Source organism: Pararge aegeria, chromosome 4 (assembly GCF_905163445.1).
Source record: "Pararge aegeria chromosome 4, ilParAegt1.1, whole genome shotgun sequence".
Classification (NCBI taxonomy): Eukaryota; Metazoa; Arthropoda; class Insecta; order Lepidoptera; family Nymphalidae; genus Pararge; species Pararge aegeria.
The window spans coordinates 14,924,070-14,950,944 of record NC_053183.1 but is presented as its reverse complement, the minus strand read 5'-3'; the positions used below and the strand labels follow the sequence as shown (position 1 = coordinate 14,950,944).

The following is a 26,875-nucleotide window of genomic DNA, read 5'->3' as shown; positions in this document are numbered from 1 at the left end:
TAATAGGAACCTAAATTATCAGGAAGTTTCATATACTATAAAGATCCTTAACAAAATTGCGATAATGTAACCCAAACTAACAAATTTTTGCCTATAAAAATATTTGAAAATTATACCAAATATTGGCCATGACAATGCCACTCCAATTTACAAGCTATATATTAAAGTATTTAACTCATGCAGGGCTGCCTGGAGGCAGAAATTCTAATTTGTAATTATTTTGTATACATATTTATATCTCATGTAAGTTTTTTTATTTAGTCTTTGATTATTACTGTTTTTAATTATCCTGTAATATAATAGTGTAGATGGGTCATAGTTACCAAATAAGGAATTAATATATTATTACTAGCTGACCCCAGCGCCATCTGTCGAGCTGATTTGTGAATCTAAACCATCCAGGGTGCCACCCAAACGCATACCGAAAAATTCATTCAAATCGGTCCAGCCGTCTAGGATGAGTTCAGTGAAATACACGCGCACACAAGAAATGTATAAATAAAAACTAGTTGTTTCGGCGAACTTAGTTCCGCGGATATTTATTTTTTTATGAATGTTATATTTTAATACTCATTATCCTATTCCGGTCTAAGAGGAATCCAAAAAATCAAACATCATAAAAATTTGTCCAGCTGTTCTTGAGTTAAAAATGGTGTAACTAACAAAACTTTCTTTTATTTATATAAATTACTAGCGCACCCAGCCCTCTTCGCCGGGCTAGATTTTGCTTTATTTTATTTAAACAATAAACTTACATCATTAAATTTTTAAGTTAAGTCTCATAATATATTAAATCATTTATTTCTCTCCGTATTCAGTCCTTCTATTCACTTCTCGAGCGGGTGGAGATCATTATCTACACCCATGTACACCCAACAATAGAATTTCATCATAGTAAATAAAAGCTGTATTTGACAGTTTGACAGTTCAAAAATAGGAGTGCTCCGATCGTCGTCAAACTTTACAGGATTACTCGCCAGGTCAATCCGGAGATTCGCTGAAAGTTTCATTGAAATCAGTCCAGCCGCTTCGGAGCCTATACGGAACACACTCACTCACACACACTTTCTCTTTTATATAAAATATAGATTATAAACAAACATACTTGTTGTTTGAATTCTACCAATCCGCACTCGACCAGCGTGCTAGACTACGACAAAATGATAACAACTATATATAAGTGTTTACCTACCATATTTTTTCCCAAATAACGAAATTGAATTTGATGATGATGATAATGATGATGATGATGGTGATGATTTGTTGGCAGATGCATCGAGCTCTGAGTGCATTGGGGAGTCGGAAGAGGCCGTACAGCGCCAGCTCACAGACGACGGGTCCGACGAAAGCGACGAAGAGTACCAGGACACCAGCCCGTACCTTTAGAAAATCTTGTAATTAGCTATAGTTGATATTAACTATATTGGAAGCAATGGCGTAACCATATCGTGTGGATAGGGCCTTAGAAGGGTATGGAGAGGCTGAATAAGGCTGTAACCTTACACGTGACACGTCGCGTTTTGAGTCAAATCAATTTACTGTGAAGAACCACGCGACGCGACTTAGAATCGCAGTTGTGGCATTACATTCATATGATAATTTGATTTGACCTAACACGCCGTGCTTGGCGTGGATTAAGTGTACCGGGGTCATAAATTAAAAGCAATGGCTCACTGTATAGATGGTATGAAATCGTCCAAAAAAGGTCTAATGAAGAAGTTTCATTGGTTCATGGATTTAATTGGGTCTTTAACTCACTCCTCATAAATGGCCCCTTATCTGATATCGCAATCTTTTATTCAAAATTATTTATTGTCTAACTTTAAATTACCGTAGACAGGTGAAACCTGACTGAGGTAAAACTTTATGACTATTGGGGCGAAAAGATTTATTTTAATCACAGATATGTGTGATAGAACAAAGGAGCAACAGATTATTTAAATCATTTTTTTTTCTGTATAATGGGTCACTTTTAATGTTTTTGTTTTGTGATTTTTTAGATGTATGTATTGTATCTTTGATAAACATGAAACGGAAACAAATCAAAAAGGAAAAATGGTTGCCCTTTTGTTTCATCAAAAAGGTTTAATAAAAGCATAGACTTCGCCTTCGAGTACAATAAAACGGTAGTTTTTGTAATGAGGCCCTTCAAATGAGAGCCCTTTGTATAAGTTTTAGAGTTTACCGACGTGACAGTTGTGTGTTAATTTGTCAAATTTTTATGAACAGTAATTTTCGGTCAAAAATACAAAATGATAGATATCCGCTTGTGTCACGTTTAATTTACTTGAAAACTAAAACATTAATGGTTAATAGGGTATCGGGTATATAGTTACGCCACTGTATGGAAATGTATCATAGTATTTTTATACGATGTACAACGTCCATACCACATCGAAGTTTGCGACGCATTCTCCGACGAGCATTTCGTGAGTTAGGCAGGGTATGACTGACTTTTCTCAGTTAACAGCAACTGTCAAATTTGCTGTCAAATTAGCAAATGACAATAAAACTAGTCTTAGGATTTACGCACACTACTCACACATTTAAAACTTTGGAAAATGAGCTTTATTTTTTGTGACACAAGGTAAACTTTTCAAAATGTTTGTTCCAGGAGCATAATATGTGTATTACACAGCGTAAATATATATATTATAGTCAACTCAGCCGCCCTCTATACCGTCCCTGACGGCAACAATAGGCCGGCTCATCCTTGGTTGCACACCGTTTCTCTCAACGAGTTACGTAGTTAGAAATCGTGTTACTACATATATATATTCATTACACATATGCTAGTAGTAAATGAGTTTAACTCGTCATACTCTTAAAATAACTTTTAAAACACGTGTTATAGGTAAAGCTCACATTTCAAAGATTTGATTTAAATTGAGCTGGTGTGCATAGACCCGCCCTGCTGTTGATGTATTAAATTATTAAGTACGAGTTTGCCGTTGCTGAAGTATGCCTGCTGTTTGTTTACATGAGTGAATGTATTTAATCCTATTAGTTTTAATACATATTATTTATATTCGTTTGTTTATTGTAAATTTTTTTCTCATTTAAAAATTATATGCAGGGAGCCTGCAGTTTTATTAGCACCGTAAATACTAGGTGCAGAAAGTATTGCAGATATTATTTGTATATTACTTTTTGACAGTTGATTAAAGAGGTGCTTAAAGTTATCTTGTTTCTTTAAATCCTTTTTCTTCATATTATCAATGAACCCATTAGCGGCCTACTACAGGGGTTTACTCAGAATGAGAAGGCTTCAGCCCATAGTCCACTACAATGGCAAAGTGGGAGTTGGTATATTTCCCACGCCTTTTTGGGTTGGTCAGATCGTCCGGTACAGTTAAGTTAATTTTATTTTTAATTTTTGTCTGTCTGTCTGTATCTTGGCCGCCGTGCATTATTTAGGAGAGTTCATACATTTCCTGAGAGTTTTTTACCTCAAAATTAAGATAATACTAAAGCTATGTACACAAGTATATTGAAGCATCAAAAACCACTCCACTTTAGTAGTGTTTCTCAAACAGGGTGCTAGTCACTTAGAATAGCCATAAAATTCCGAAAATGGGATACAACCCATCAATGTGTTTGTGATCTCCTGAACTTGGGCAGTAAAAAATAATTTTGTTTTATGGCTAGCGGAAAAGAAGGTGAGGCCTACTGGCCTCACCGCAAGTTACAAGCAGTGGCGTTCACTTCATACATGCTTAAAAGCACTGCTTACTTTAAAATTGATATATGACACGTGAAAAGGAGGATTTTTTGCCATTTTATGCAATTTTCCTGCCTTATGCATACCCTAGTAAGAAACTCAGTGCACGCAACTGGTTACAAGATACATTTTTAATATAGATACTTAAAAAATTCCAAATTTTAAAGATTGTGTACTTGGTTTGTCTGTCACGAAAGCCTTTTAAAGATAAAAAATTACAAGTCATTTGCCAAAAAGAATACAATCGCTTTTTGGAAGCATTTTATTGACACAGTTTACAATCTCATTAGGATTATTATAATATCGAACTCCTTCCAACCCATCAACTACGAATATAATTATTCTTATGAACTATTTTAAATGCAGAATACTAAAACAATAAATTAAACTTAAACAACAATGATCTAGGTACGATCTGCAAAGTTTGCTTTACCTGTGAAAAAGTAATCACTATTTTGCCATAATCATTAACATATTGATTTGTCTCAATTTTATCTTAGGCTACTGGTTATTGTATGATTAGTCAATTGTCGAATATGAGAAGCTTGTATTTTTTTGCAAAACATTTTTTTTTAATAGAATTTACATTATAGTCTATTTTCATGTTAATACCTACCACCATGCTACTGGACACAATGCTGTTTGTGGCCTTTATCACATTTTAGTAATATCAACCGGAACCAACCGCTTATCTTCTGATGGTAGGCTAGCTAGTAGTAATAATAACAACATGATTAAAAGGATATATATAATATTAGCAACAAGTGCTCAAATACTAATAATGTAGGTATTCAAATGACTTTTTATTTTGATTTACAATTTTTATTATGGATGGACGAGAAACAGCTAAATTACGAGAGTGTTTCAATCTTAGACCAATTGAACAATTGACGGTGGTTTAAAATAATGTGTAAAACTAACAAAAAAATAAATATACTACAACAATACACACATTGTCATCTAGCCTCAAAGTAAGCATAGTTTGTGTTATGGATGATAAGATGCATCCTAGGATGACTGAAGAATATTTTTTAATTAATATAATAGGCATAAATATGTACTTGTAATATACAGACAATGAAAAACATTAATGTTCATCACACAAACATTTTCCAGTTGCAGGAATCGTACCCTGTTGGTTCGATTCCTGCAACTGGAAAATGTTTGTGGACTCAGAAAGCAGGGTCACTGCCCACTGTGTTAATAGGCTGCCATTAAAATAGTTTTATTTAATTTGTAAAATAAAGTCAATATAAAGTTACCCAAAATTCTATTAACTCTATTCTATTGTTTTCATATTGTAAAGAGCCTATAGTTTTAAAACATTAGTAGTTTTTCATGCAATGTTAATATTATGGTTTAAAAACCTGGACATTATTATGACCAATTGCATAAGATTTAAATTGATTAACGATCATCCAGTTATCATAATAGAAAAATAAAACCTAAAGACATATTAATTTGTATTTTATAAAAAGTAAATAGGACCTGCCACACCAATCAAGCCTATTATTCCTATAATTCAATTAGACTTGTAAGTTAGGGTGTGCCTTTTTAGTAGAGTTCACATGTTCCATATAACATGTACAAAGAAAACATTCTATATGTTCTTCAATGCTGCTCAGACATATATGCTACACAGATATATTTTAGGTGACCACTAATTCTAGAGGTCTGTGAAATGGGGGACAAATGCTTTGAGTAGAAAGGGATTAACTGACCCTGTCTCCCTTGTCAAACAACATCGTAAAACAGTTGTGGTGTTTAAATTAATGACACTTCAACCATCTGTTAAGTAGGTGTAAATAATACATTATCTTTACCAGAACTGGCTAAATTGGAAGAATAGTAAGATTATAGTCTTCTTTCAAATATCTTTTGCTTGTTAAATATTTAATGATTACTTTTGGAATTAATATTATCCTATCCTAGCTAAACATACTGATTTTAGCTAAAATCTTCCTGTTCCAAATATTTGTGGAACATGAACAGGAAGAAAGGCATAATGTTTTGATTGAAATGTAACATTCAGTAACCTTAGTACAAGATTTGCTTGCTTGCGCAAGTAGGGTTTCATTTTCACATCTCAAACTCTATACAAATCCTGTATTTCTAATTTTGGTTTTACAAACATTCTGGCAAAGGCCATTGTAGGCAAGTTCAAGCCTAAAAAATAACACAAAATAGATTTCTTTTTGCTCCAACATTCAAGTATGTACATACTCAAAAATGACTCCTTTATTGAGAGCAAGCAATTCTTAAGGCTTTAAGGACTTTTTCATAAGCCCACATGCATGGCAAAAGCCCCTACAGGATCTGTATTGAGGTCAGAAAAGGATCACAAATCTTTTTATAAAAAGATGAATAGTGTTTTTCTTAACAATTATTCACTGTAAAGTCAACATCTCATGAGGATGCTCCAATGATGGATTGAAATGTGCGTAGACGGTACATTGCCGAAGATTTGTTTGGTGTGGAGTATAAAGATTGGAGCAATTATAAATTACACCATTCAGATTCTCCTGCTTTTTGCAGAGGATAGCAAATTAAGGGTAACTTTCATAATAGATAAAATTTCTAAAGATAACAAATCACTAAAGATTTCACATTTTATACAGTCCCCAGTTCTATTAAATGATTCACTTTATTTTCCAGAAGCACTTCTTTATCTATCAATAATAAAATAGATTAAGATAAAGTTCTTAATCGTCTTTAATTAAATTAAATCACAGAAAAGTCACAGTATTTATTTTAAGATGAGAATTATATTTATAGTTCCTCTCTCTCTGACAAAAGCTCTTCCGGAATCCATACTTTTTCATTGGACATTTCAGGTTCATTGTTGAGCATTTCCTCCTGGTCCAGCTGTTTTTTGTCATTTTCTACAGCTTCAGTCCAGTATCCATCACCTCGGTCACCTCTAGGTCTGCTATTTTTGTTTTCTGGTTTCCTTACATTGGGTTTGTCTGAAAGACCTTCCTTGATATGTTTGTTCTTTATCCTCAACTTTTCTACTGAATCAACAGCCTCGATTTTACGCTTTTGCTGTTCTTCAGTATCAACATCATCATTTTCATTTAGATTCCCCGTTTTATCTGCGTCTTTTGATTTTATCGTTAGGATTTTATCTGATTCTTTAGGCACTTGCTCACTATTCAACACCAGTTCATCAAACAAGCAAGACTTATCAGAATTTCTTAATGCATGATCACTACACAAGTGAATCTTCAAGTCCTTTTTACCCTGTAGGTCCCAGTACCAATCTTCTATAATATCTTCATAATCCTCTAGGAGACTTTCACACTGTGTTTTCATTTGTGTTATTTCAGCAGATGGCTTGTCCCATAACTCATAAGGGAGCCCTAAATCAACTTTGACACCTTTTGCGACAAGCCCATGCAGAGTTTTGAATGTTTGACTCATGCCCTTTGCGAACCGAGTACTGTCCTGACGTTCTTTATGAATATTGTACTCTAGAATCTTTTCACAAACACCATCTAAGGATTCAATCAATCTCAGCTCGGATCTCTGATATTTAGTCTTCTTTCGTGGCTGAACGTCGTCAAGAGAATATCCTATTTCAATAACGTCATGAACTTTACCAGTCTCTTCGAGTCGGCTTTGCAACTCCGTGGCCAGAACTTTACACACTTCACAACGATTCGCGTATTTAACACCTACGTCTTCTTCGCTTTTCACCTCCTCATTGCGACTGCAAACAATGCAAGTAGCACAAACAAATAATAAAGCTATTTTACACAAAAACATGATAGCTTTAACAGTAATTAAGCTTTTAATTCAATAACCGCAAACGTAGCTTGAGCCGGGCGTTCACTAAGCACATTGATTTGTCTCAAGCTTGGAGTGGACGCTGTCTAAACACGCATATGAATGGGCACCTTATAACTTATTTATATCTTGTACATATTATAAAGGTCTCAGTATGCTGCCTTGTCAAATTAAATGATTTGGTGCAATTATTCTCAACTCAGTTCAGCCACAAGTTCAGTAGTTACCACATAGATAATAATGACACATGAATTACATTGATATATTTTTTTAAATTTATTGTACGGTCATGGATTCAGGCTTTATACTGATTATTTTTCTCGGCGTAGGCTAAAAATCTTCGCACTGTTGATGACCTACATGAAGTGTGCACTTCATTTAAAACTAAATGGCCCATAAGCCTGAATTAAAACTGTTATGAAAGTTTTATTTAGTTGTTACCTACCATAACAACTAAATAAAACTTTCATAACAGTTTTAATTCAGGCTTGTGGGCCATTTATCACAGACCAGTAAATAAATAATTTTTATAATACACTTATCGCTATCTTTTGCTGATCGGTGTATCGAAAAGGAGGAAGTGAGCAAGTTGCGCAGGGATATTATAGGATTGTGTTAGGTCTGACGAGGAGGACTCGATGATCCTGGAATCCGGCGACTTGTTCTAGTACCGGGCGGGCGACTAACATTCCCAGCGTGGTGTCGTAATTATCGTCCACAAGTCCACATCAACAATATTGTAATTTGCATAACTTTTACTCAGAATTCTACTTTTGAAAAGCCCACTCAGACCTCAACGTGACGCGACGTCCCAAACTTCCCTGAAATAGACAACTTTCTAGAAGAAATTTGCCGCGATTGCCCGAGAGTCGTAGGTTCAAATCCTGTGGGTTCCGAAAATTTTTATATGCATTTTAAATTTATAAAATTGATAATTCCTCCAAGTGTAGGTAAAAACACTAATAAAAATTATAAAAACAAAAAATGTCTCATTGTAATATGGAGCTTTGAAAAAGTAGATCGAAACTGCAACTACTAGATGACATTTTAAATTTATAAAATTTCAATAATGTGTTTATTAGTATTACTATTACAGTCCAGCGACATAATAGACGACAGTACTCACAACTCATTGCCCAGTTGTGACAACCTTCCAAAAATTAAAATGAAAATAATTAAAAAACGTAGGTATGTGTTAATAATTTTGTATTTCAAAATTAAACTGTCTATTCAACGATTCAGTCCAATCTGCAGATACACTTTTTTCTAATGTTATCTCTTGGAACACCTCACTTCTAGACTGTTCCAAAAAACCCAGTTTCTTAAACATATTTATACTAACTTCATTAACAAAAGATATTTTTGCTTGATATATTCTTACACCAATATATTTTATACCATAAAACATCATCGCAATCACTGCCTCTGAACCTAATTTTTTACCTCTGGCTGACTCCTCTGCTATCATTATCTCTATTTCTGCAGTTGCAGTATCTTTGTTAATTATAAATATATTGGTATCTCCAATCATTGATTCTGAAAAGTATCAATAAATTACCAGAGAATTTTGCTAATTTACCGTGTTGCGCACAGAATGCAATTTATCTTGCCAATAATATATAGCTTTAATTTATAAAACATATAGCTTTGACTAAAAAAAAGGTTTACCTAGGTTGTCTCATGTGCCTGGACTTTTCATATCAGACAACAAGAGAAGTTATTGTTTAAGTAAATCCATACCTACATACTAGAATAAATAATATAATCAATATAATATACACTGTGTAAATTTATTATTTATTTTACTTCAGAGGCTTTAGAGGTACATTATTTACAGACTTATCTGTGAAACCTAATCACTAATAGTTTTTGAGTAGACCATGCCATAGTTTATACTCAAAGAAAGCCCAAACATCACATGCAAAAGTGAAATCAATTCACTTTAATAAGGATGTGTTGCATAGTGTAGGTATTATGCAGTATTCACATGTTGGTCTTTTAACTTCAAAGGGTTGTCATAAGTAAACAGACATTAGAAAGTTTTGAATTAGTTTGTATGGAAAACAGTATTTCATAATTCTGTTATATTTTGTATAATGGTAGAAAATTTTTCTTGTTTTTCAACATGAAGCTACTTTTAATAGAAAATAATTATTTGCAAATAATATCAGTATGTACATACCAATTTCGTTATTCTTTTCATTATAAACTTTTTTGTCTAAAATAATAAAAGTACATTCTGGAAAGACAAGAAAAAGGAAATTTGTTAATTTTGGTTACTTTAAACTCAAATAAAATGCTGGTTATAATTGTAATCTTACTATCTTCATCATCTCTCCAAGATTTCTGCATTTTATATTCTTCATCTAAAGTCAGAGGTTCTGATGCAGTTAACTTTTGAAGCTCTTCAGACTTCATCCATTCGTGGTATCTGTTAAGCAGATTTTTATTATATTTGCGTTACTAAAATATTGCATTTTATTGGATCATTTTCAGCTGTTACCACTGCTGGTCAAAGACTCTCTTGGAAGGTTTTAGAGCACAACCCTAGAACACTGCTTAGATGAGGGTTGACAGACTTCTTTAAATATCTTTAACAATCTCTCCAAGGCATGGGTGGTCAGTGTGGCAAGCACTAATTCAGACTTCAACGAATTTAACTTCAGACTAGTACAAGCAGGGAGGTATATATTTTTGCAAATTCTCTGAATTGAATCCAGTTAGCACATTTCCTAATTGTTATTTTGTGATCAATCAAATATGTTAACCACTTGACTAAAAAACTAGTTGGGCAGCAATTGTTTCTCTTCATGGGTTGGTATTTAGTGTTAAGTTGTAGCTACAGAATTAAAGAACGTACAGAAACTGTGTACATGACTAATATTGAAGCATCGAAAACCACACACTTCAGAAGTGTTTCTCAAAAATAAACTGTTAGTCACTTCATATGGTATGAAGCAGCAGTAGACAGTAATTATTTTACCACTTATGTTCTAAATGTGTACCATAAAATGGGAAAATGGGCATAAGGTAGTGAACTAGTAACATTCTGCGGGTGTAAAGTAAGACATGCGTGGACGTTTTCACTGTTTTTGGACACAATTAACACCATACAGTCCGTTCTTAATTCAATGGATTAAGCCAAACCCAGGAATGAAACCTGGCCTGTTGATCCACAGTTAACATTGTAACCAATAAACCAACCAGGCCTTTACTAATGGTTTTCTAATATTTTATAACTTCATTGTAACGTATACAATTTTATTGTTTTGTAAATATAAGTTGTAACAGGTAAGACCTAGGACAGGGGTATACCAAATAGTTCTACCTTTCCCGACTTACTTGGGCACATGATAATCTCTGTAAGGAACTAAAACAACGTTTAGTCCATTTATTAGCGTATTACTATTAATCCTCATTATTAATAATCCCTATTTGTGATTCCATATATCCAATTTTGTGATTTGAACTTTGAATTTGAGCGCATGCAATTTTATTGAAATTTGAAAATAGACAATAATATGAACGCATGACAAAGACGTTAGACCACGATAAGACGTAAAATTTATCCAAAGACTAATACCAATATGCTTCCAAATGTCATTGTCAAAGTCTGTTTCAAATCTGTGTCATGGGAAGGTTTGTGACATGTACCTACCTATATTAATATACTCTTCCTAATTCTTATACCCATCGGCCAGTGGTTTTATTCTTTCAATTTAACTTTTGTCAACTCAAATTGTCAAGCACTTGTCAGGATTCAGGAATGTTAGGTATCTACCTATTTATTTATCAATTACTATCCTAACATTATTAACCATTACTTTTATATTGTATCTACATTTTTTTATCAGCAGAATTATGAGTAACTCGAACTTTATATCGCCAATAGTTATCAATTTTTACAGGAGACGGACTCTTATTATTTCTAAACTACATACATTTTTTCAGGAAAGATAAACAGCAATGAGTTAAAGCCAAAATTATAAAATGAACCAATACGAGACGGAGAAACGTCTTTGCTGGGCCTACAGTTTATTAGCAGTTTTACTTGGAGTATCCATAATATGTGTAGCCATACCATATAACCATTGGAGGGTAACCTTGGATGTCTGTCCAGGCAACTGGCTAGAGAACACCAACTGTGGCTGTATATTGTATGGTGTTAGCACATTCCAGTATTTTAATGGTGGACGGGATTCATATTGCTTGTATACCATCTTTGCCCCTCTTCCAATATTGGTATATGCCCTAGTTATGGCAGTGTTTCATATGTACAGAGTTTGCATTAATAACATAGGCAAATATGAAAGCGAAAAGTCTACTACTGTTGAAGAAATGTAAGTGTAATTTCATTGTTATATATTTAACACATTCCTTATTACTCATATATGGTTTATTTTGGGTTAATTACAGTATGTGTGTGCTCTGTCAGTGGGCGTCGTTTCCATACAACTTTAAAGACATTTAAAAATGCACATTTGGAGTACACCCCCTTGTATTGATGTACCAGCCCACTGCAGGGCACAGCTCTCCTTCAACAATGAGAAGGGTTTAAGGACACAGTCCGCCAAGCTGGCCCAGTGTGGATTGCTGGACTACAGTATTTTAACAATTATTATTACATGATAATAAATGTCAAAGCCTAGCAATCCATATCGGAGCATGCTTTTAAAACCTCTATCATATGAGTAACATTGTTTGTCTTGAGATACTGTTTTTTTTTTATTTTTTGTGTAGTAGTGCACATATCATGTCAAAACCACTGAGTGGTGGGTGTGCCACACCCACCGAATTTAAATATATATACATTTACATAAATCTTTTTTAATTGTTTTAAAACATACAAAGAAAACACTAAAAAGTAAGACATGTAATAAAAATAGAGTACAGCTGGTATTTCCATTGCCTCTTTGCTTTGCATAACAACATGTCAGGCCGTTAATGTAGGTTGATTTTACACAAATAACAATTGTTATATTATTGTAGGTTCTAATGTCAAAGTAAACTTTATTTTAAACAAAAAAACGCATACTACTATTGTAGCCTGCTGCCTTTTTCTGCAAAAAAGTGATCTCTTTTAATTTCAAGTCACTGTTTTAAGTTAAAAAATGTTATTTTGTAATTCAGTATAGTTAAGTTATTGTGTTTTTCTTTTAGTGAAGGAGAATCAATAATAGTCACATCACGGGCACGAGTTTCAGCGCAGAGTGATGCAGTTATATTCTGTTGGATACCAAACGCCTGTTTAGCAGCAGTGTTTGCAGTGTACAACCTTGTGCATGCTGCAATCATGACCGATGGGTTCTTCAAAACATGTCAGCAATACAGAGGAAACTTAGTCAGGGTAAGTAAAATTTGATTAAATGTCTATACCAAGTAAGTTAATTGAGTAAACCTGAGTGCTACAGCAACCTGTTAGATGGGAATGTTGGGCACTTGTTATTAAAGCTCTACATAATGCTTTCTACGGGGGCAGATATAATCGATACTGAAGCCAAAACTGTATTTTTTTTTGTCTGTCTGTCTGTATCTTGGCCGCCATACATTTTTTAGCAGAGTTCATAAATGCCCTTTAACAGAGTTCATAAATTCCCTTTAACAGAGTTCATAAATTCCCTTTAACAGAGTTCATAAATTTATCTTACCCTCCCTCCTGGGTATGCTCATTTATTTATTAGCACCAAAGAAGAAACACAAAATCGGGGTTTTTTTTCCTTTCTTGAGCTTCCTCTGCGTGCTCTGTGTAAACGTTTAAAGTTTCGATAAAATCATGTATGACAAATGTGTCCGCTTTAAAAGTTCAAAAAAAAAGGTTGGTTACAGCATATGTCTTTCTTTTAAGGTTGACTTATACGCAGACGATATCGCGAGGGACCGCTAGTTAAAAATATTTAATTACAATTTAAAAATTGCAGCAACTTCACGCCACGGGAGACCATGCAACCACAATACACTTCCGTTTGTCTTGTCAATCGATTTTTGACTTTATGGACTACATCCAGAAGGACGCACCTAACAGCCGCAGGGGTACCTACATCAACACTGGTATTGCACTTCAAATTGCACTGATAACAACTTGGTTTGCATTTTTTCTGTGGATAGTAGTTGCCGCGCATACAGCACTGAGGGCGTACAAAGAGAGAGATGTTCTGACATGTTGCGGTAAATAATTGCACATTGGTGCCTATTCTGCTCTACATAAATCTCTGAACTAAACAGAATTGATATGTAATGTGTACTAGAAGTATTAAATATCGGCCCTTCCGGTACGACGTCGCGTAGAAACCGATTACGGGATCCCTAACAAGTTAGCCCGCTACCCGCTTAGACTGTGGACTATGCAACACGCTGTAGCATCTTAGACGGTGGTAAGTTATGATGCATAACTTACCACCAGTTGAGATTGCGGTCAAGGGCCAACTTGTACTGGTATATAATATTATCATTTGTTGTGAAGGGAAACATCGTGAGGGAACCTGCATGCCTGAGAGTTTCCCATAACGTTTCAAGGGCGTGTGATGTCTACCACTCCGCACTTAGCCAGCTTGATGAACTACAGTACACTACAGCCTCATGATTCGATGATGACGATGAGAACGTATCAAATGGAAATCGCTTTTCTTTTAGACCCGTCAATTTATTTTACTTTAGAGCTTTGTGTACAACAGACTTGCCACTAATGTCAGTTCATAGATATAATACGAAGTATTTACACCTATTAATTATTAATAGGAACAAAATTCAATTTATAAACATATATACCTATTATAATTTTGAGAAAGCATGGTTCACATGTTTGCTCCGACAGGCGTGTTTAAACCGAATCAATTGTTCAAAGAAGTAAAGAAGTTTTAATCGCCGGCAGCGCGCATGAAAAAGCATGAGTCATTGTCACGTTCCGCCTGAGCCGAGCGTGCAAGCGAGAGAGAGGCATAGACGGGTCTAAGCGTTAATGAGGTTATCATGTAAAATATGTAAACCAATTTTCCAGACAACAATTTTTTTCTTATATTTAAGGCACTATCTCGTTTCGTTCCTTTAGTCCAGAAATCAATACGCATATAACTGCAGATAATTTTAAGCTTAATGTGATGCTTAGTTAATTTGAGCATGCTTTTCGTAATTTTCCATGTTTTTAAGTTTCGAAGAGAAAAAAGTACGCCTGAATATATCCCACCAATGCATTATATAGGTATACAGTTACTTTATTAATTATATTTTTAGAATACTTTTTATAAAAATACTAGCTTTTCCCCGGGTTCTACGCGTTTATTACAGTTTGATTTCCAGGGATAAAATGTTACTATCCGTCCTTTCACCTAACTATGCCAAAAATAAAGTTGACTGGATGGTTAGTTTTAAAGGAAGGACAAAGAAACAAACACAATTTCGCATTTTATTTAGGAGTTTATAGGTTTTAGATATCTATATTAATGTTTAATTACAACGAGTAGTTTAAGGTGTTTTTAAGTACCTCTTAAGATTAAGAACTACGAGTATGTTCAACTATGCTATATCTTATTTCTTAGGGTTTTAAAGACATTTACTGTACAAGAGTATGATTGGAGTAGCAAATTGTCTCCGCATGAAGTATTAAGGGTGGGGAATATTTTAATTCGGAGCACTGAAATAGGTCTGCATTTTAACTTGGACATGTTGATACGAAAGTCATCTGAAACAATATCCATAATGTAAGTGTTTCAAAAATAATGTATTAAATGTTTTTTTTTTTATTGTTAGAAGTCAAACTACTTAACCACTGAAAAAAAAGTACTGAAATGGCTTGACTAATACTTGCATGGTAGGCAGGTTTATTAAGTGATCGACTACACAAATGATGACAGCTGAATAAGTAAAAGTACATAAGTAATTAAATTAGTATTTTATAACGTAATTTTTTAGAAATAGTACATGAATATTTTCATGGGTGTTTTATAACGTAATTTTATATCGTATTGTGTAAAAAATGTACAATTAAATTACACATTAAAGACTTCATAACTATGCCGTCTGTTATACTAATAAATGCCTTATACACTTTTAAAAATAAAAAATAAAACAGTTATTTATATGTATCTACTGTACTCTACTCTATACATTCCTAGTTTTTAGGAGGACATATTTATTTATTGAAACTATTTTTAATACTAATGTTTTTTACACATAAGTTATTCTAAAATTTTTATTATACCTAGTGAATCAATGTAATTGTGCCGTCCATAGATAATATTATTAAGTTTAATAAATTCTTGCATTTTTATTTATCTATAATTGAAGTATGACTTAATAAAGGATACATTTTATTAATTGTCTTTTAGTCTGTTATTTTTAACCCAACTGTCTTCAACTTTTAAAGCTTCTTACTTCCAGCACGGCTAATGCTAGCCGTGGCGGGCAGTATTAGCGCCATAAAATTTGACCACCAGACGAGATTGCAGTCACGGGCTAAATTGTAGTGGAAATCTAAACACAACGCGGGCTTCACACCGCTTCGCCAAATAGTTTGTAGGTAGAGTTGAATCCTCCTTCCAGACTAGAACAGAAAGTTCAGTATTTATAAATTTTATAAGTATATAATTTTCAAGAATCCAACACCAGACTTCTAAAGTTCAGTTGGCTTCTCCGTAAAGTCCTTTGAGATCACGATAGAAACGCGTTTCTAATGAGCGGTCATGCTTTGGAGCCTTTGGACTGATAAACTTTTATATACATCATCATCATATCAATGGACGTTCACGGCTGGATATAGGTCTTTTGTAGGGAGTTCCAAATACCACGGCCTTGTGCCTCTTTGGCCCCGCGGCTAGCCGCCACCTCGTCGAGGGTCTACCAACGCTGCGTTTAGCGGTGCGAGGTCGCTTTTCCAGCACATTGAGACCCCAACGTCCGTCGGTTCTCCGAGCTTGCCCATTGCCACTTTATTTTCGCGACTCTGAGCTATATCGATAACTCTGGTTCTTCTACAAAAATTCTACAAATAACAACCGTAAACGGTAGGAGCAACTCCTCGTTTTCTGTATTAGGATAGGAAAATAAAATATATATGAACCACATAAAACATTTTATTTCATATAACCACAATACAAAACATTGACACATTTATATCTACTCAGGCTTTGTTTTATACCAGGCCTGTTCTGAGTAAAGTACGGCCATTGTGACCTTAAGGTACAACATGTAAGAATAAAGAACTACATTTAATAAAATCCACTTAGATTATTGCTTAGTCTTCGGTAAGCTTCTACGAGATACCGCGTCCTAAGCACAAACAAATAAGCAACTTTGTTTACTTGTGAGACACGGGTATTTTCTAGTTATTTTGATTTAACAACCATACTGCTGCATATTTAACTGATAAAAAGTTTAATGGAATCAGGCTGGAAGTTATCCTTTCGAATTAAAAAAATACTTTTCTGATTCGGTTTTTAAATAACGGAGTTATGAGATGACAAACAAAAAGAAAATCCAATTGTGAACCTCCTTTTTTGAAGTCTGTTAAAAAAATAAATTAATCTTTTCATCGTCATTCGTATTTTAACATTCGAAAGAAGAAGACAAAACATTGCGTAACTATGCAACTAGCTATAGCTCTTTCAAGTCTTTGTTATTTTGTTCAGCAAAAGTTAGTGTTAAAGCGAGATAGAATTATGTCGAACACATATTTGTGTATCTTTTTAACTTTTTTTTAAGTCTGAGATATAGCTAAAAACGCTTTATACTATAGATCTCAGTCTACGTCATAGATTTCAAAGTTGCCGCATAATTTAGAGATTCTATGGTAAAGCTAGCTTACTATATACCATAGTTGAAGTGTAGCGAAGACTAATTATTATTGAAGGAAATCTAGTTAAGACTTACATGGACACATTTTACGTATAATTTTAACTTTAGAACTAACAACAAAATACGGATGATTATGCCTTTTTTTAATTGATTAAATACAACATTTCTGGCCTGCTGCACTTGTTAAAGATAAGAAACAACGACCATTATTACTTACATTCATTATGTATTGAAGATAATTGTGTTTGTTAAATGACTTTTTTGATAATTAATAAATTTAAAAAATAAAACAAAATATACAACAAGTTAAGTAATTTAAAACAATAAAAATGCTTTCTCACAACGTTTCAATTAACAATAATATCATTAATTATGTAATAATTCATTATTAATATAAGTTTTATTACATAAAATCAGTCTAAAACTATAAGAGTTATCTTATAACATATCTCATATAGTATAGTTATATGTTTAATTAATTGATAGATATACAATTAACAACGGTAAATATGATAGTTTAAACAGTTTATTATATTTTAAATAGATCATAAAAAATACATTTATATGCATGAATATATACGAGTGTTTAAATGTTCTACATTTACTCAGTAAAGATATAAAAACATTAAAAAGAATACGGAAAATACGTTATCAAAAATGTTACTCTAAACAAGGATGTCAAAAACTATATATCCATACAATTCCATTGTAATATATAACAAATAAAAGTTATTTCATATAAATATAAAATTTAATATAATAGAACATAAAATTAATATAAATAAGAAGGTAACTCTTTGTTTTAGTATTTATGAAAATATACCTCAACTCACTTTATTAAGACAAATGCTTTAAATTCACCCTGAGGGTATAGTAGTAGATGGAGCAGGTAGTTGACAAAAAAAGGAGAAATTCCTCCAATACTAGTTATATAAAATAATTTGGGTATGCAGTGCTTTTGTATTTATGATAAGTGCACGCCATTGGTTTGCCAACTGGTTTATAGTAAACAATGGTTAATGGCCTTTGTACACCATAACGATTAAACACCAACTCAACTCAAATTATAATCACTGAAATGTGAGCTTTAAATTATGTGACATAGATTGTTGTTTGTAGTTTACGACGCGTGCCCAATGAGTGATCAACGCGTGGTCCACTCATCTTATACCTTCTACTGTCTGAAAAGAAGTAAGTTTGCTTCTATAGCACTTACCTCACCTCGAATTACAATCCTAGTTTAAAAGAAATAGCGGTTTTTGTTAATTCACCTAGTACAGTGCAATTATTTAGACAATTTTAATTAATTTTAAATGTTTCTATTCGAGATACGATTAAATAATATATCACTTTAAATATTTTGTACAGTATTATACTCTATTGACTATTTACTGCACTTATATAACATGGCACATAGATTATACACTTTTATGTGAATAAGGAAATATTTGGTTTTCTATAATAGTATTTACAACAAAATATCGCATTTAAAGCTGATAACAGGTAACTCTCAAAACTTTTTAAGAACACAACACTCAGGCGCAGGGATGGGGAACGAAATTGTAATTACCTAAATACCTTATTGTATACCATAGACTAAATAGAGAAAATATGACGCCTATATATACTAAATATACGGGTACTAAATATAAGCGAAAGATTCACCAATGTATGTCACAGAACTATGCATGTTACAATTTGATTGTCACAGCTAAGTCCCGAAAATGATTTACAACACCCCGGCTTCGGTCTATTATACGCGTAATCACTCTGTAATCAAATCACTTGGTAAAGACTTGTATAAGTCTATTGTACAATAAAAAATATATATAATTATCTCATAAAGATTTACAAATAAATATAATGAAATGTTAATTAATTTTACAAAGAAATTATATGTGCAATTAAATTAGCAAAATATACAATTATTACTAGCATTACAATTAATTTGAAAGTCTGTTTGTTTGTTACCTATTTTCGGTTCGACCACTGCACTGTTCCGAATGAAACTTAGCATAAAGATTCTGGATGCCTATAGCATATGTATATATATATGTATATATCCCGAATAAATACACAGGTTCCGGATTCGCGGAATTTCATACAAATTAACTTAGTTACTGTAATATCTTGACAATATTTAGCACGGGTTGGTACATTTTAGCCGAGGAAAATAAACGGTTCGCCTGGGATTTTCCAAGAACCGAAAAATATTGGACAAAAAGCTATAAATAATATAATAATAAAATGAAATACTTAATACTACTATAGTATTAAGTACTCGACATTTTCACTTTAAGTTTAAATTTGACACTTATATGATTATATTCAATAACAATTCCCACCTTATTTGAATTAAAAGCGATTAGTAAAGAGCATAGCATAACACTTCTTAACAGCAGCTGCGACTATAGAATCGTTTTCATATCCCAGTCAAAACAGCATTGAAAACACTAGCACAAAGAAAAGTCAACTCTACTGTTTTAATTTTAAATTTCAATATCGATTGGCAGCTAAAAACTTTTCCACTGACTATCATAAACCAATTCTTTCATAAATAATAACTACAGTCTACAACCCAATGTTATACAAAGGAAATTGTAATGAAACTGAACGAGTCGCAAACGTCGTGTTTTAGACGTTATTCACACTTATTCTAATAAAGTTGCTTAGCGCGGAATTCACAAGATATTAAATAATAAATAAATAAATATACTACGACAATACACACATCGCCATCTAGCCCCAAAGTAAGCGTAACTTGTGTTATGGATACTACGGTAGCAGTTGAATATGTTTATGAATAGGTAATATACATAAAATACTTATAATATACATATAAACACCCAGACACTGAAAAACATTCATGTTCATCACACAAACATTTTCCAGTTGTGGTAATCGAACCCACGGCCTTGGACTCTGAAAGCAGGGTCGCTGCCCACTGCGCAGATCGGCCGTCAAATAATAAATCAAAACTAAATTACATCGGCAAAAGTTTCGAATAGTTTACTTTGTAAACCAATGAAAATAAAATTCGAATAGAACACACAAAGTTATCGTTTAAACAAAAACGCTAGTCTTTTAGAAATTAGACGACCCACCTCAAAGAATTCAGTGACTCGTATTTTGGCATTCAGCTTCCCAATCCTGTGGTATAAGAGTATCAAGATGCTGCACAAATCTGTTGTAAGTACAGGGATCGTCGCAGTAGGGCAGCTTCAATTCTATGGGGACTTCCACTTTAGTATTGTTCCTATAAAACAACTGTAACAAGGAAAATTTACTTGAATTATTTTTTTTGAATAACCCGTAGGTATACCGCCCCTCCCTCACTCCTCTTCCCGCGGGTGACTCGGGGAATATAAAGGAGAACGGGCAACTGTGTACTCCGTCCCCCGATGTCGTCGAGCCCTGGGGCTCTTCTCATGGCGAGCTTTCGCGCTCGCCCCACTCCCCCGGTGACGCCGTAGCAACCCGTCAGGTGGTTAGCGGCAAGGGCCGAAAATCGAGTCACAAACCCGTTTTTTTTTATTCCACTACATGCTAGCCCTTGACTGTTCTCACCTGGTGGTAAGTGATGATGCAGTCTAAGATGGTAACGGGCTAACCTGTTACGGAGTATGATAGTCACACCCAGTGGCGTCCATAGAGGGTATGCACAGGGTATGAAAATGAAGGAAATCTCCAGTGGTCACACCCCCTCCTCGGTTTCTACACGATATCGCACCGGAACACTAAATCATTGTTTTTTTTTTTCCTATTTGTGGTGTACAAATAAAGTGTATAAATAAATAAATAAATCGCTTAGTGGCACGTCTTTGTCGGTAGGGCCAAAAACCATGGCCAAAGCCTCCCACCAGATCAGACCAGAGAAAATTCAGAAATAATAAATTCCCAAATTGTATATGCCGGGAATCGGACCCGGGACCTCCTACTTAAAATTCACAGCGCTCACCGTTGAGCCAGCCCGACCCAGCGTGCCCAGACTGTTATAAGCTATTGTTGACATCGGCGCGCTGCATTGCAAGTTTTCCCCTGTGAATGGTTTAGGCTGTAGTACACCATCTGTAGACTTTACACGCCTTTGAGAACGTAACAGAGAACTCTCAGGCATGCAGGTTTCCTCAAGATGTTTTTCCTTTACAGTTACTAAGTAAAAACTAGAAAAATAATAAATAAATCTAGCCCCAAAGTAAGCGTAGCTTGTGTTATGGGTACTAAGATGACTGATGAATATTTTTATGAATAATATACACAAATAAATAGCAATATACATATAAACACCCAGACACTGAAAAACATTCATGATCATCACACAAACATTTTCGAGTAGTGGGAATCGGACCCATGGCCTTGGACTCAGAAAGTATGGTCGCTGCAAACTGCGCCAATCCGCCGTCTACCACTACAAGAAAATGGGTTACGTAGTATAGATACCTCCTGTAACTTACTCTAATAAAGAAGTTTTCCTGCTCAACCTCCTGATGCAGCTCGATGACAATACTGGATCCGTACTCCGGCTCCAATAGTTCATGGAAGCCCAGCGCCCGCCACAGAGACACAACGTTGACGTCGTGGCCGGAATAGATGTATAGAGAACGATCGACGTTGGTATTGTTCACATTTTCCAATAGCTGCTGCTTTATTTCGCCGAGGATTGGACCTGAATATTATTATTTTTTATAGCAATAATATAACAGACATCCCACTTGATATAATATTATAATCCTATTATAATATTAAGGATGAATGAATGAATGAATATACTTTTATTGCACATCACAAAAAGTACATAGAACAAAAAGAAAAGTACAACAAAACAACTAAAAAGGAAAAGTATAAAATAAGGATCACATGTATGACAATAAAGCTTGGTTATGAATTGCTCTAACTTCATAGCTAAACATTAACTTAACTGTGAGATGGTGATTGAAAAAAAACCCGGCTAAGTTTGTTGTTGGCGCTTATTAAACCAGGGCGCGTTTGGGAACCTACTAGCCTTACAGTTATCACCATCACTAACATTAGTGTTAACATGTTAAATATACGAACGCTTCAAAATTCATTTATTTCAAGTAAGCTTAATATAAGCACTTTTGAAACGTCAAGTCTGTCTGTGTGTAGTGACTCTACCACCGGTTCGGAAGGCAGATTCTACCGAGAAGAAGCCGGCAAGAAACTTAGCAGTTGCTCTTATCCAACATTAACAATTTACATTTTACATTTCAAAATTCATTTTACTATCACGGAGGGATTCATAAGTGCATGTGATAAGGTTTACATTAGTAAAACATTTTTAAATTTGATAGCAAGTGGAAAAGCATCGCTAATAGCGTAGCAACACTTCGCAAGGCATGCAACGACCACATGCTACAAATTGCCACGTACACGTGTAGGATACATTATTTATTGTATAGTTGACATCACCTAAGGATACTCCGGTGTTGGAGCGAAACGTGCGTAGAGAGAGAAGAAGATTGAAAAGTTATAAATTAAACCATACAGATTCTCCTGCTTTTCGAGGAGTACCTACAGCAAATTGAGCTTAATTTTCATAATCATCTTCATCAACCCATTACCGGCCCACTACAGGGGTCTACTCCCACAATGCGAAGGGGTCAAGGCCGTAGTCCACCACACCGGCCCAGTGCGGATTAGTGGACTTCACACACACACACCTTTGAGAACATTATGGAGAACTCTCAGGTATGCAGGTTTTCTCACGATGTTTTCCTTCACTGTTGAAGCAAGTGATATTCTAGTTGCTTGAAATGCACATAACTTAGAAAAGTTAGAGGTGCTAGCTGGGATTCGAACTCGCCCCCCCAAAAGTGAAGTCGAAGTCCTACCCACTGGGCTATCACCGCTTCATCATATTAATATATTCATAATTTATCTTTGATATTCTAAGATAATTTATCTTAGATATTCTAAGATAAATCAATTCCACATAGTAACGTAGTAGAATACAAAAGGCGGCCTTATTTCTTAAGCTAAACTAACGATTTCTGCCAGGCAATCTAGGAATTAGGACAAAAACAGGTGAACAGAGTGCAGGTTTTTTGAGTGTTGTACCAAAAAGCAACTTACCAGTATGAAACTTCTGTATTGTCTCATTATAAGACAAAAGGGCTAGACTCAACATGAATGGATCTCGCATTTTATGAGGGAATACATTTTTCGTCCACTCCGGCAGCTTCAAGCGGGCCTCCTGTTGCGAAGCTAATGTACTGTACAGAAAATCCACTTCCAATACACTGCGCATACTTTGATTTGTGTGTTTACTTAAATAGTCAAAGAGCTCCGCGTATTTGGGATCAGCGTTAGCCTCCGCTAACAGTTCATTGTACATTGCCTTGTGCAAATTGCATGTTTTTGTTGCAGCAACCAACTAAAATTATAAAAATTATTACACAAACTCGCTATTGAGCTATTTTTCTTTAGTTAATTGATGAACTTTGCAATTAAAGCATCACTACATTATTTAACTTTTGTTATTATGAAAATTAAGCTTAAATTCCTATACTCCGCGAACAGCAGGAGAATCTGTATGATGTAATTTATAATTACTTCAATCCGTATACTCCACACCAAACAGATCCTCGGCAATACACCCTCTACGCACTTTTCGCTCCGAAACCGGAGTATCCTCAGGAGATGTTGACTTAACAATGAATAATACTTGTATTATTCAATGTCGTTTAGATTCGGTTTCGATGTTCCGAAATTAATCACAGATTAAAACCGGCAAAATTTATCTAGGGTTTTTGAATGTTATTTGACAAACCTAATGGACTGCCACACAGCAAACTCCAACCTTGGTATGGTTTGTCACAACTGGCCTTGTACCTGTACCTACATACAGTGGCGTGCACTTCATACATGCACAAAAGCAGTGCATTCTCAAAATTTTTGTATAAATCATAAAGGGGCAGGATTTCATGCCATTTTCCTTCTTTATGCATACCCAGGTCAAAAACCCTGTGCACACCACTATGCGCAATTTTCCTTATTCACTTTAATATGTACCCTGCACGACTAGCATAGGCAGGAGACAATTATATCTCTGGGGAAAGGATAAAAATGTATCTTCTCCCACAGCTTTATCAACTCTTAGAGCTCACAAGTGGAAATAATATCCAAATAATATATGCGCAATAAGTAACGGGTGTAAACTGCTCCTATTCTATTTAATATAAAAAATAAAAACAATTATTAACCAATTATTATAATGAAATGTAGTTATTTTATTTTTTGTTAATTTATAATTGATACTTATTTGAATTTAATTAATCATTTTACTTTATAAACATATAAGAATAACATTTGACAAAGCACTCGGGGCTACTGAAGACAGCGCCACTCACGCATAAGTAGAAAGTAGAAGGAAAGTTAAAAGGGAGTAAAAAAAAAAAAAAGCAATGTAGCGTAACCATATCACGACAATCGTGAGCTGGCACTTATTCAGAGCAAAAGTCGCATAAAGAAGGTCTCTGACACCATGTCAGAGGATAACTGAGTGCGAAACAAAAAAAAAAAAATCTGCTCGTAATCCATGTTTCGGTGCTTTAGCAGGTGGACACGTTAATTATATCCCTTGTCAGATTATATAATCAAGGGACATCATTTTTGTCTCCTGCCCATGCTAGCCCTTTAGAATGTACTGACATACTTTACTTTAACATACTAGGCTATCTAATAAGGCATTCTTACATTGTCTAAATGCTTGGGCAATGAATGCACTGGTATGGGCTGCCAAGGAATCTCTGGGTGCCACATCTGCCTCTCCGAGGGTGGATAAAGCCCCGCAAGGAATGTGTATGCACTCATCATACATCGGGACGCATCGCTACTGCGAATGTACACATCCTTGTCAAAATATTCTTCGGGTATAAAATTGGCATAGTAGCTGCGATATTTCTTGCCCAATTCGTACATTTGCAGTTTTCCTGTCTGTGGCAACAAAATAACAATTTTAGTAGGTTAAACCTGTGTACAATAACTAACTAATGTCGAGTAATTTTAGAATTTATTACTAAAAACTTTATTCAACCAACTTCAGACTTTAACACCAGAGTGCCGAATGGGAATGAAACTAAAATTAATAATAATAAAAGAAAAACTGGTTAAAACATTTTGGGAAACCGCTAACTTGTGTTGTGTGGTAAATTATTGATATACATACATTCGTAAGGCTTCCAAGTCCATCAGGCCATTGGTAGTTCTTAAAAGGATCACTTTTGTAACTGATTACTGGAGTTCTCGCACCATGGCGGAAGAACTGTAACATGAACATTTGTTCTAAAATAGTTACAATTATGTAAGTGATTACGTGTGGGAATATACTGGTCTATGTCATAAAACACTGTGCTATTAAGATACAGGCTGGCATGTTATGTTAAAAATACCAAATAAAAAAAAACTAAAGTTGTGAATATGTTAAATAGTTCACCCAGGTTATTACGGGTTCTCAATTAAAACCCGTTAAAATATGAGTATTCTTCAAAACAACACAAATAATTGTATGAAAATATATCTGTAGCTGTTAAACGAAAAAAAAGTTTTGAATATGTAAATACAGTACCTATATGTGGAAAAAACAAATTCTGATAAATTAATTTCTTTATGTACTTACGATTATAACAAGCCGTAATGTTTTCGACTCATAAGGAAGTGTTTCGCTCAGTACACAATACCCTAGCAAGCAACTGAGTACTGCCAGCCCCAGCACTATAACAGCTGTAGTTGTAGACATCTTGGGAATTTTGTGACACCTTATTTCCGTCTTGGGTGAGCTGGACCTTCAAAAGCATATAATTTATTATTCACAATGATAAGTTTCTATTAAAAAACAAAGTTGGCCTAATAGTTAGCATGTTCATCTAAAGTTTGTAAGGTGTATAAGAATTCCCAGGTTGAATTGAGTTTGTTTGTAGGGGTTGGCCACCTCTGGATACTGAGCCGATACTATGAGATTGTATCGCTGCGTTGTGTATTACATGCCTAAGAGCCCGCGACAAATTTAAATGGGACTGGTATGGGAATATTTAGCTCATAGTGATAAGAAAGAAGTGCAGGGCACATCCGTTGTGGAGGTGAGCAATTAATTCCACCTACCTTCGCCAGGTATCGTCATTTTCGTATTCCATTGTCATGGTTTGTAACCAGCTGTGGTTATTTTATTTCGTAACACTCAGGACTAACTACGCCTCTATACATAATAAATTAATGTGACTAGTGTGCCACGTCGATTACTATTAAGAAAAACTCCAAACACTCCGATAATATTTTACAGCAACAAAATCTTTAGAAGATAATAGATATTAAGATGCAAGTTACAATAAATTTTGTCTCTATTTTGACGTTTGTTATCTTTTTGCTTTCTGTTTACTAGAATGTTACTAGTTTTTTATAACTACCGTCCAATGAGGATACCAACTGTATATTAGTACCAGCGTTACCACAATGCTTGTATAATCAGTCTAAGGTGCTTTAGTCCATAGTATAGTAGCTCCTTCTTGCTGTTCTGATAAAGTGCGTAGCATTCACTGGTGTCTTGTGTGATTTTTGGTTGGC

The 26,875-nt window shown here is 34.5% G+C and overlaps 5 protein-coding genes across 10 annotated transcripts in view; 2 read left to right on the top strand and 3 right to left on the bottom strand.

Annotated features, from left to right (window-relative positions):
* Positions 1–3,182, top strand: part of LOC120637671 (choline-phosphate cytidylyltransferase A-like) — a 44,913-nt gene extending 41,731 nt beyond the window's left edge. For all 4 annotated transcript variants that reach the window (XM_039909608.1, XM_039909610.1, XM_039909607.1 and 1 more), the window contains exon 8: positions 1,271–3,182. In XM_039909608.1, coding sequence (XP_039765542.1) covers positions 1,271–1,402 — 132 coding nt within the window. In that variant the 3' untranslated portion in view covers positions 1,403–3,182. The remainder of the gene's footprint in view (positions 1–1,270) is intronic.
* Positions 3,183–6,452: 3,270 nt separating this feature from the next.
* Positions 6,453–7,862, bottom strand: LOC120637937 (protein canopy homolog 3). Its single transcript, XM_039910009.1, has one exon. It carries the CDS (start codon positions 7,487–7,489, stop codon positions 6,491–6,493), a length of 999 nt encoding a protein of 332 aa, XP_039765943.1. The 5' UTR covers positions 7,490–7,862; the 3' UTR covers positions 6,453–6,490.
* An 837-nt stretch (positions 7,863–8,699) lies between these two features.
* On the bottom strand, positions 8,700–11,050 carry LOC120637860 (N-acetyltransferase 9). 2 transcript variants are annotated; one of them, XM_039909900.1, is made up of 4 exons: positions 10,853–11,050; positions 9,832–9,941; positions 9,693–9,749; positions 8,700–9,046 (listed from the first exon to the last, which is right to left on the bottom strand). In XM_039909900.1, the coding sequence occupies exons 1-4, from the start codon at positions 10,927–10,929 to the stop codon at positions 8,706–8,708; spliced, it is 585 nt and encodes a 194-aa protein (XP_039765834.1). In that variant the 5' UTR covers positions 10,930–11,050; the 3' UTR covers positions 8,700–8,705. The 2 variants fall into 2 exon arrangements, with proteins under 2 accessions (XP_039765834.1, XP_039765835.1); XM_039909901.1 differs by lacking the exon at positions 9,693–9,749.
* A 106-nt stretch (positions 11,051–11,156) lies between these two features.
* LOC120623339 lies at positions 11,157–14,829 on the top strand. Its single transcript, XM_039889308.1, has 4 exons — positions 11,157–11,283; positions 11,462–11,850; positions 12,671–12,857; positions 13,429–14,829. Exons 2-4 carry the CDS (start codon positions 11,501–11,503, stop codon positions 13,681–13,683), a joined length of 792 nt encoding a protein of 263 aa, XP_039745242.1. The 5' UTR covers positions 11,157–11,283; positions 11,462–11,500; the 3' UTR covers positions 13,684–14,829.
* Positions 14,830–18,089: 3,260 nt separating this feature from the next.
* On the bottom strand, positions 18,090–26,662 carry LOC120623212 (prostatic acid phosphatase-like). Of its 2 annotated transcripts, XM_039889097.1 has the most exons (8): positions 26,417–26,662; positions 25,935–26,100; positions 25,485–25,580; positions 25,013–25,252; positions 23,390–23,690; positions 21,751–21,962; positions 20,401–20,563; positions 18,090–19,066 (listed from the first exon to the last, which is right to left on the bottom strand). In XM_039889097.1, exons 1-7 carry the CDS (start codon positions 26,452–26,454, stop codon positions 20,411–20,413), a joined length of 1,206 nt encoding a protein of 401 aa, XP_039745031.1. In that variant the 5' UTR covers positions 26,455–26,662; the 3' UTR covers positions 18,090–19,066; positions 20,401–20,410. The 2 variants fall into 2 exon arrangements, with proteins under 2 accessions (XP_039745031.1, XP_039745030.1); XM_039889096.1 differs by lacking the exon at positions 18,090–19,066 and having other exon boundaries at positions 20,211–20,563.
* Positions 26,663–26,875: the final 213 nt, after the last annotated feature.